Raw genomic sequence first — 11,179 nt, forward strand, 5'->3', positions numbered from 1 at the left:
AGTGGATGGTTGTGTTACATTTGGTTACTGGTCATGAACCGGTCAAGTGAAATGATGCTTGAGTTTTTGGCACAGTGAAACACAACACAACGATAACCATATCATTTTGAAAGAAGAGAGTGTTTTGGCCGAGACGGATCGTATTTTCATCAGAGATGTCTGCATGCTGCGTGTGCACCTCAGAGGGTGAGCCTAGTTTCGTGGTGTACTTGGTTGTCCTCTGTAATTAGGTTATATTATGTCCGATAGACAGATGAAGTATCTAGAGACGGATGGAAACACCTTTTAGGTGCTCTGCCAGGTTTGCACAACAACAGTCGTTTCCCAAATCCCAATCAGTCCCAGTCATTGTCTTGAGTTTATTCATACTTTAAAGAAACAAAACTCTGCCCTCCCTCAGTCCATTCAGCTAAGGCTGGGGAGAGAAAGGTAGTTCTCTGTAAATTATAGTTTTAAATAACCTGCTGCTTTCTGGCACTATGATAATTATTGATCATTATTATTGTTTCTCATTTAGAAAACGTGCAGACCTTCTGACACAGTGAGGTCACAATGCTTACATTAGATTTTTTAAATCCTGGTTTGAAAAGCCATTTTTAGTTTGAGTTAGTTTGGGTTCTGTCACACTGCCCTCTGGCGCCCCCCCTCCCCATTGTGGCTGGATGTGGCGGTGCAGCAGGTAACGACAGGGAGCTGGAGGGAGCTTCAGGTCAGAGCAGATTGGTTTTACATGCTGCAATATTGTCTCTCAGGTGTTTATTTCGTATCAACAGAACAGTATTATCTAGACCAGGGGTGTCAAACAAATATATATATTTTTTGTTGGGTGGGGGTGACGGACTCAATATACTTTAAAATGACTTGAACCAAATAGAAACTGTGTAGTGATGAAAGCCGACCTACAGTTACATCGTTTCTTGGCGGTGTGCGGCTCTCGAATAGGTCACAGAAATTAAAGCTAGACAAGTCATGAGGTATCGAAAAAAATATTCCTCTGTCCAAAAGCAAGAGATAGTCCTCTGTCCAAAAGCAACAGATAGTCTTCTGTCCAAAAGCAACAGATAGTCCTCTGTCCAAAAGCAACAGATATTCCTCTGTCCAAAAGCAACAGATAGTCCTCTGTCCAAAAGCAACAGATAGAGGACTATGTTTTGCAAAATGTTGACGGTGAGGAACTATAACTCGTCGTCAGTACGGCCCTCACGACCTCACAACCTCACGACCTCACTGAAGACCGAATGCGGTCCAAGGGGGGCCGCGGGGGGGGGGGGGGGGGGATAGTTTCACACCCCTGATCTACACTATTACACTATTTGATGATACTTTAAACATTTACAAACGCAACAAATTGTGTACCACTGCCATTCCTGCTGTTCAGCTCAGCAGACTGATGTTTGTCCGTACGGAACTCGGTAATAGCTGGAGTTATTCTCTTACTAGATACTCGTCTTCTCTGCATGCTGATTTGTTGTTTAAAATTCATCTCCATGACCTTTCACCTGTATTCTTGCTAACCCTAGTAGGGTTAATTCATGACGGAATAAAACCTACTGCCAAACCTTTCAGAAATTGCTTTTATTTTTTCTCTCTCTCTTTTTTAACTCGCATGACGACAATCAAGAGTCTCCCCGCTATTCTAGAGATTCAATCAACTATTGCTGTTCAACAGTCTTACCTTCTGGACACTAATATCAACCTACAACACTACACTACACAACCCTACCCTACGCTACACTACATCACCCTACACTACACAACCCTACCCTACGCTACACTACATCACCCTACACTACACAACTCTACACTACATCACCCTACATCACCCTACCCTACACTACATCACCCTACCTTACCCTACACTACATTACCCTACACTACATCACCCTACATTTCCCTACCCTACATCACCCTACACTACAGCACCATACCCTACCCTACACCACCCTACACTACACGACACTACATCACCTCACCCTACACTATCCTACCCTACACTACCCGACACTACATCCCCCTACCCTACATCACCCTACCCTACATCACCCTACCATACCCTACCCTACATCAACCTACCCTACATCACCCTACCCTACATCACCCTACCCTATATCACCCTACCCTACCCTACATCACCCTATCCTACACCTACACTACCCTACATCACCCTACCCTACATCACCCTACCCTACACCACACTACCCTACCCTACATCACCCTACACTACACTACCCTACACTACACTACCCTACATCACCGTACCCAACCCTACATCACCCTACCCTATATCACCCTACATCACCCTACCCTATATCACCCTACATCACCCTACACTACACTATATCACCCTACCCTACACTATACTACCCTACATTATACTCTACACTGAGATAGATCTCTATCTAAGAAGTCCTACTGTTCTGTTTCTATATTGATTAGTTACACCCTTTGACTTATTCCACATGGTGTTGTGTTACAGCCTGAATTCAAAATGGATTCAATTAAGATGTTTTATCACTGGCCTAACACTCTATACTCCGTAATGTCAAAGTGGAATTACGTTTGTAGACATTTTACAAAAAAATCTAATACAATGTTAAGATTAAATGTCTTGAGTCAATAAGTATTATGTCAAGGAGCCCAAATAAGTTCAGGAGTAAAAATGTGCTTTATAAACAAGTCACATAACTTTCATGGACTCTGTGTGCAACTGTAGTTTTGATCAGGATTTTTTTAAATGACTACCTCATCTCTGTACCCCACACATACAATTATCTGTAAAGGTCCCTCAGTCGAGCAGTGAATTTCAAACACAGATTCAACCACAAAGACCAGGGAGGTTTTCTAATGCAGCAAAGACCAGGGAGGTTTTCCAATGCAAAGGGTCCCTATTGCAACAATGCACTAAAGTAATACTGCAAAACATTTTGTTCAAGCAATTAACTTTTTGTCCTGAATACAAAGTGTTATGTTTGGGGCAAATCCAATACATTTCTGATTACCACTCTCCATATTTTCAAGTATAGTGGTGACTGCATCATGTTATGATTATGCTTGTAATTGTTATGGACTGGGGAGTTTTTCAGGATAAAAAAACAAAACTTAATGGAGATAAGCTCAGGCAAAATCCTGGGAGGAAAATCTGGATCAGTCTGCTTTCCAACAGACACTAACTCAACTGTCAGCAGGACAACAACCTAAAACACAAGGCCAAATCTACACTGGAGTTGCTTACCAAGAAAACAGTGAATGTTCCTGAGTAGCCAAGTTACAGTTTTGACATAAATCTGGTTGAAAATCTATAGGAAGACCTGAAAATGTTTTTCTATCAATGATCAACAACCAATTTAACAGAGGTTGAAGAATTGTGAAAATAATAAAATGGGCAAATGTTGCAAAATCCACAAAAGTGGAAAAAGTCAAGTGGTGTGAATACTTCTTGAAGGCACTGTATTCACTATTCTAAACTATATGAGGTGTTGTTTTTTATATGGCAAAAAAAGATCGCTAGGCTAAATCTCGCTTCCCACTACACAATTTGCGTCACGGGTTTCATGTTCCTACATCGTCCCGAAACTCGTAGGAAGTTTCAAGACATCTTGGCAATATCGGATTCACATCCTGTTATTGGAAACGTTTGATGAACTCGGTGTACAGGCATCCTAGCTAAGGATGCTGGGTACTGATCATCAGCTTGTAGCTTGTCACTTATTTACGATAGTTTGACAACTTGCTGCTTCATTTAATCCTGTTCATTATGATAAAATAAAAGTTGCTAAGTAGCTAGCTAACAAGCTAGCTTGCTTATGGAATGAGCGTTGCACTAACAGGTTGGTTAGCTTCTCTTTAATGTCATATGAAGTGACAGTCTCGGGCTTAGCTAGCTAGCTAATGTTTTTGTGTACATGATCAAATTTGAATGAATGAATGACAGATTTATTACATTTATCAAGATTTATTCTGACTTTGAGGGCGACGTAGTAGTGACTGTTGTAACATGCTAGTAACATGCTAAGATTCATGGGAAGAAGTTGCTGCCAAACGGCGGCGAGTCCGCATAGGATGCCCACTCGAAAAAGAGGCTTCTGGAGGATGCAGTGGAGCCCTCTTTGAATTGACAACTAGCGTTTGAGATTGACTCGTTCCTCTTCTTCTACTTCAAACGTTATTTCTTTCTCTTCTCTGGTTCCTGTCTGCAGTCTGCTTAAAGCCCGGCTACGTTCCGAGCTCCTGGAGCCCGTAGCAACAGAGCAGAGGAGATGATGCAGTACCTCTTGAGAGCCTCACCTCAACCTCACATTCCTTCTCCCTTCAGTTTTCTCCTCCACCCCAGTCACAATCAGACTGGGTCTCTCTCAGGTTGTGCCTCTGTTGAAACTATCACATTCTCCAAGCAGAGTTAAATAAACCGATATTCATTACTCATGTATAAACAATATATTATGACTTTAGTGTGGCTGGCTACTATGACAAATACTCTGAATGCCAGCCATGGTCTACAGATAAGGTGTTGTCATGTTCTAATCTTAAATCATAACTTAATGTGTTTTTTGCATGCCAGATTTTTTTATTTATTATAAAAGTTAGCTTACTTTGTAGCTAATGTGTTTCAAACAGCAGAGGGAGGTAGAGATCTATTTAATTTTGGACAGATAGCATAATCTCTATAAATGAAACTATGCTGCATGTACAGTGCATAATTTTCAAAGCCCCATTCATGACTTTGAGTTTTTTAGGGTTGTGTTTTACTGATGGTAAAATGTGACCAACCGGCTCGATTCGGTCTTATTTTTTTATTTTTTTTTACATTTGATAAAAGTAGAGACTCAGAGCTAGAAAATGGTATTAAATTCACTACAATTGAGGAACAATCGGAAAGTAATTCTGCTTTGAAAGTTGATAAACTTGTAACCTCACTTTTGAGAAAATGGCCCTTGAATGTTTTGGTATGTACAAGATAGGTGTTCTTCGTCTACACCCATTCAGTATTGTTCACACCCTCTTAAGCTTTAGCCCCACCCATCTCGTTAAGGATTCACATGTGAGGCTATGTAGTAAGCAACCAAATATTTCAAGGCTGGTTTATACTACGGGTGTGTTCGTCAATTTAATCTGGAGTGCCAGAGTGTGCTGTGGGCGTTCGTAAACTCAGAGCGTTGTCAGATTGGCCGTTCGTAAATTCAGAACCTTTCGCTCTCGTAACGTTCAGAGCACACGCTGGACGCTCTGGCCGAGGAGTAGGGTTGATCCGAGCGTTCTGACCTCACAGCAGCAGTCAAGCACTCAAGATAACTGGCTACCGTTGGCTAGCTTGCTAGCTACTTCCAGACACAAATGAGAGAACAGCTCACTCTGACCATTTTACTCGCCCTAGCAGAGCTGGTTAGGCTGTTTATATGTTATCCAGAGCGTTGGTGACTGCAACTGTGCTGCTGGCAACAATTTAATTATGCTTTTTTTGCCACCGTTTACCAACAATGGCCATATTCAACGGGTGTTGAGCGTTCGTAAATTCGTCAGTTATTCTGCGCTTTGGAGCACTCAGACAAGAGCGCTCTGAAATCGGAGTAGTTAGCCAGAGCGAATTTGACAGCTACGTCTATTCGACAGTTGCCGCAGTGACATCAAACATTCTATTGAAATGGTTACTTGCATAGTGGAGTCTTTTGTTTAGACATGTAGCTAGCTAGCTAAACAATTATCCATAATCCCAACTCATAACGTTACTACCCTGCATGAATCTGCAGGTAGCTAACCAACCAGGTTCAATGTTAGCTAGCTAACATTAGGCTATAACTAGCCTACAGTATATTGATTGAGATATGTACTCTGATAGATAACACCTACAGTATATTGAGATATGTACTCTGATAGATAACACCTACAGTATATTGATTGAGATATGTACTCTGATAGATAACACCTACAGTATATTGATTGAGATGTGTACTCTGATAGATAACACCTACAGTATATTGATTGAGATGTGTACTCTGATAGATAACACCTACAGTATATTGAGATATGTACTCTGATAGATAACACCTACAGAATATTGAGATATGTACTCTGATAGATAACACCTACAGTATATTGATTGAGATGTGTACTCTGATAGATAACACCTACAGTATATTGATTGAGATATGTACTCTGATAGATAACACCTACAGTATATTGATTGAGATATGTACTCTGATAGATAACACCTACAGTATATTGAGATATGTACTCTGATAGATAACACCTACAGTATATTGATTGAGATATGTACTCTGATAGATAACACCTACAGAATATTGATTGAGATATGTACTCTGATAGATAACACCTACAGAATATTGATTGAGATTTGTACTCTGATAGATAACACCTACAGAATATTGATTGAGATGTTTAATGTTTGTACTTGCATTATCATTTCCAGTAGAGTTTCAGATAAATTAAAGTTATAAGTTATCCTCAGTAGAATGCTATATGACAACGTTCTATAAAAACGATAGGAACTATTTCTTAGTCACATATGGCCTTTATTAAACAAAGTTCAAGAAACAGGGTAGAGAGAAAGCAAGTATATACACAGTCTGTTTATCCTACTGAACAGTAAAAATTAAATGTTGTTTCCAACTGTGTAACTAACAGCCATGTGGCCCTTTGTCGTTAAAGATGGGATCTCTGGGGGGATGAGAGTAATGGCCTGTACCCTCCTCTCTCCTGCCCCAGGAGCGGCATGGCCCCCCAGCCCCAGTATGGCTCCAGCTCCCCTCCTCACCCCCACGGCAAGGTCAACAAGCTCCCCTCCGTCAGCCAGCTCATCAACCCCCAGCAACGCAACATACTCACCCCTTCCTCCATGCCCCAAGGCCTGACTGACAGTAAGTGTGCCTTATACTTTTGTATGATGAGAGATTCTCCCTAGTCTATGTTTCTATCTGGCTAGGTCCCGGTCCGGTCCTCCCTCCCCCCTTGTTTGTTTTTCTCCCTGTCGTACCTCCACTGGCCCCGTTTCCTAACTCCACCAACACGTCCCCTTTGGGTCGATCATGTGACACGCGTCAGGCGGGACAGGCAGGGTAGCGGTACCTGTCTGGGCACGCGGGGCGCTGAGAGAGGTGTGCAGGGGCCTCTGTCAGAACGATTCCTCCCATAGGTGAATATGATCCTTGTGGGACCCTGTTCCTCCACTCCAGAGTACATACTTCTGGATCTCTCTGGGGGCCTGCAGGCCCTGTTCCTCCTCTCCTCTCTGGGGCCCTGTTCCTCCTCTCCTCTCTGGGCTCCTGCGGGCCCTGTTCCTCCCTGTTCCTCCTCTCCTCTCTGGGGGCCTGCGGGCCCTGTTCCTCTTCTCCTCTCTGGGCTCCTACAGGCCCTGTTCCTCCCTGTTCCTCCTCTCCTCTCTGGGGGCCTGCGGGCCCTGTTCCTCCCTGTTCCTCCTCTCCTCTCTGGGGCCCTGTTCCTCCCTGTTCCTCCTCTCCTCTCTGGGCTCCTGCAGGCCCTGTTCCTCACTGTTCCTCCTCTCCTCTCTGGGCTCCTGCAGGCCCTGTTCCTCCTCTCCTCTCTGGGCTCCTACAGGCCCTGTTCCTCCCTGTTCCTCCTCTCCTCTCTGGGGCCCTGTTCCTCCCTGTTCCTCCTCTCCTCTCTGGGGCCCTGTTCCTCCTCTCCTCTCTGGGGCCCTGTTCCTCCCTGTTCCTCCTCTCCTCTCTGGGGCCCTGTTCCTCCCTGTTCCTCCTCTCCTCTCTGGGGCCCTGTTCCTCCCTGTTCCTCCTCTCCTCTCTGGGGCCCTGTTCCTCCCTGTTCCTCCTCTCCTCTCTGGGGCCCTGTTCCTCCCTGTTCCTCCTCTCCTCTCTGGGCTCCTGCAGGCACTGTTCCTCCTCTCCTCTCTGGGGGCCTGTTCCTCCCTGTTCCTCCTCTCCTCTCTGGGGCCCTGTTCCTCCTCTCCTCTCTGGGCTCCTGCAGGCCCTGTTCCTCCTCTCCTCTCTGGGGGCCTGCGGGTCCTGTTCCAACAGTTGGCTTCAAGTTCAAGCACCCTTTCACTGTTTTTACATAAGAGGGTAGATGGTTAAAGGGAAATTCTGCCACATCACCAACACAATACTAGTGTCTGCATCTATAATTCTCATTAACCAGGTCTCCATCCATCTTTTTTATGCGCGTAAAGTACATGCAGGATAAAAATAATGTCAGACCGTTCTGAGCAAATTTGTCGGGTCAACTTTCCAAATGTCGAACAAAACCAAAGTAAATACGGTAGACGAGGTGAGATCTTTAGAGTCGGTAAAATTAAATGGAGGTGGAAACGTCTTTATTGCCAAAATATTGATTTAATAACCCTCATCACGTGATCGGCTATAATGTGTGGTCCTCCCCACTGCGACTCAGGGAAACACCAGTTTATTAGGCTACATGATCAACTTCACAGGGAGGTGAAAGGTCACGGTGACCAGCTTGATGCTCCTTTCCAAATAAATATAGAGGGTCTTATATTCTGGTGATGGTCGATGCTGGGCTGCCGTTTGACAAATTTAAATAACCTCGATCTTTTGTCCATGATAATCACATGATTGTAGCCTTGCCTACCTGCACTGTATATCTGAGATGTTGGCGAGAGCGAACGTGGCAAAATAAGAGTGTGTACATTTAAAATTTTTACACAACCCTCAGTACAGTTGAAAATGTGATGGAAACACATTTAACTTGTATTTTTATTTTATTCGGTATTCGGGGAAATTTAACTGTAATAGGTGTTTGTATGTTCACTACGTCATCACGCACAGTCTTTTATCTGCGACACGTCAATTTGATGGAAACATCTCTGGTGGGGAAAATGGTAATAGTTTTTATGCTGATATTAGACTATTCACATAAAAATATGTCGCCAATTGGGAGGAAACCAAGCTTTTGACATCACAGGGTAGAACTAAAAGTTAGAAAAACTGAGATTTTTCTAAAACCTGCAACGAGTTTCTAGCCAGATGGAGGATATTTTCCGTGCTCCCCACGTCACCGTGACGACGCCATCGGATAAAAATGCGCCGTTTTCGGGCCTCCCAGGTGGCACAGTGGTCTAGGGCACTGCATCGCAGCGCTAGCTGTGCCACCAGAGACTCTGGGTTCGCGCCCAGGCTCTGTCGCAGCCGGCCGCGACCGGGAGGTCCGTGGGGCGACGCACAATTGGCCTAGCGTCGTCCGGGTTAGGGAGGGTTTGGCCGGTAGGGATATCCTTCTCTCATCGCGCTCCAGCGACTCCTGTGGCGGGCCGGGCGCAGTGCGCGCTAACCGAGGGGGCCAGGTGCACGGTGTTTCCTCCAACACATTGGTGCAGCTGGCTTCCGGGTTGGATGCTCGCTGTGTTAAGAAGCAGTGTCGGCTTGGTTGGGTTGTGTTTCGGAGGACGCATGGCTTTCGACCTTCGTCTCTCCCGAGCCCGTACGGGAGTTGTAGCGAGACAAGATAGTACTTACTAACAATTGGATACCACGAAAATTGGGGATAATGACAACGCCGCCCTCCCCCCCCACTATCTATTGAGATGCCCCCCCCCCACTATCTATTGAGATGCCCCCCCCACTATCTATTGAGATGCCCCCCCCCCCCCACTATCTATTGAGATGCCCCCCCCCCCCCCCCACTATCTATTGAGATGCCCCCCCCCCCCCCACTATCTATTGAGATGCGCCCCCCCCCCACTATCTATTGAGATGCCCCCCCCACTATCTATTGAGATGCCCCCCCCCCACACTATCTATTGAGATGCCCCCCCCACTATCTATTGAGATGCCCCCCCCACTATCTATTGAGATGCCCCCCCCCCCCACTATCTATTGAGATGCCCCCCCCCCCACTATCTATTGAGATGCCCCCCCCCCCCACACTATCTATTGAGATGCCCCCCCCCCCCCCCCACTATCTATTGAGATGCCCCCCCCACTATCTATTGAGATGCCCCCCCCCCCACACTATCTATTGAGATGCCCCCCCCCCCCCCCCACACTATCTATTGAGATGCCGCCAAATGATAGATTGTAGCTTTAAAGAGTTCGTCCAGCGCTGAAAAACAAATGATAGATTGTAGCTTTAAAGAAGTTGACAGAAGATTGTTTCTCTAGTGATGCTCTTCATCTTGTCTTCATCTACATCATATGTAAACACCGGTATGGGTGCTGGAGAAAATGAATTTGAGATTTTTTAAAAATTATGTCAAATTGCCCTTTTAAGAGAGTCGCTCACAGTAGTCTGTTTGATTCTGTAGTGAGTCCGATGATGAGCCACATGGCGATGAATGCTGACATGTCGACCATGAGCCCCACCCACATCCTCCAGCCCCAGTTACCCATGGTGCCCAGCTCCCACTGCACCCCACCGCCTCCCTACCCCATGGACAGCAGCATCTCCAGGTACCTAGCTAAACAACCACCAGTGGAGGCTGGTGAAGGAAGGACGACTCATAGTAATGGCTTATAGTATCCATCTCTGTTTGATAATGTTCCATTCATTTCCGTTACTATGAGCCCGTCCTCCGATTTAAAGTGGCACCAGCCACCACTGATAACCACACATCTGTTGATGCTTCTGGACAGTTGTGGGCACTATAAAGTTAGGACGAGCCGCAATATTGACAGAACAATTGCAACACGGCTCTGTAGCGTCTCCTAGCGATCGTTTATATATTTTTTTAAACTGAACCGCTGTACAGGGTTCTCACTTTTTAGTGCCTGCAACCGACAAATCTCTCTACTGTTGGCTATTTTTGACAGAAATCTCTCTACTGTTGGCTATTTTTGACAGAAATCTCTCTACTGTTGGCTATTTTTGATAGAAATCGTTCTACTGTTGGCCATTTTTGACAGAAATCTCTCTACTGTTGGCCTTTGTCTTCACATACTAGATATACCACAGTTATTACTAGACTGCTGAGGTACTATTTTCACTACTAACCTGTTTCCCTTCTCTGTGTCGCAGCTTTCTCCTGCGGCTGGGCTGCGCAGCCTGCCTGGACTACTTCACAGCACAGGGCCTGACCAACATCTACCAGATCGAGAACTATAACTTGGAGGTGAGGCCTTGCCTGTCGCACGCACCGCACCTGCGTGGATAGACTCAGAGGGAAGGCTCGGTGGCTTCAAAAGGGCCTGAACCTTCATGTTTTTCTATCTGAAGGCGTCTTGTCCATTATTTTATTTTT

At 45.2% G+C, this 11,179-nt stretch overlaps 1 protein-coding gene across 5 annotated transcripts in view; it reads left to right on the plus strand.

The window, feature by feature from the left end:
- LOC139541682 (tumor protein 63-like) overlaps positions 1-11,179 on the plus strand; it is a 208,132-nt gene that overhangs the window by 192,832 nt on the left and 4,121 nt on the right. For 4 of the 5 annotated variants that reach the window (XM_071346611.1, XM_071346608.1, XM_071346609.1 and 1 more), the window contains 3 exons: positions 6,664-6,872; positions 10,247-10,391; positions 10,957-11,050. In XM_071346611.1, coding sequence (XP_071202712.1) covers positions 6,664-6,872; positions 10,247-10,391; positions 10,957-11,050 — 448 coding nt within the window. The remainder of the gene's footprint in view (positions 1-6,663; positions 6,873-10,246; positions 10,392-10,956; positions 11,051-11,179) is intronic. The other variant, XM_071346610.1, reaches the window with a different exon arrangement.

This window comes from Salvelinus alpinus, chromosome 16, assembly GCF_045679555.1.
Source record: "Salvelinus alpinus chromosome 16, SLU_Salpinus.1, whole genome shotgun sequence".
NCBI classification, from domain to species: Eukaryota; Metazoa; Chordata; class Actinopteri; order Salmoniformes; family Salmonidae; genus Salvelinus; species Salvelinus alpinus.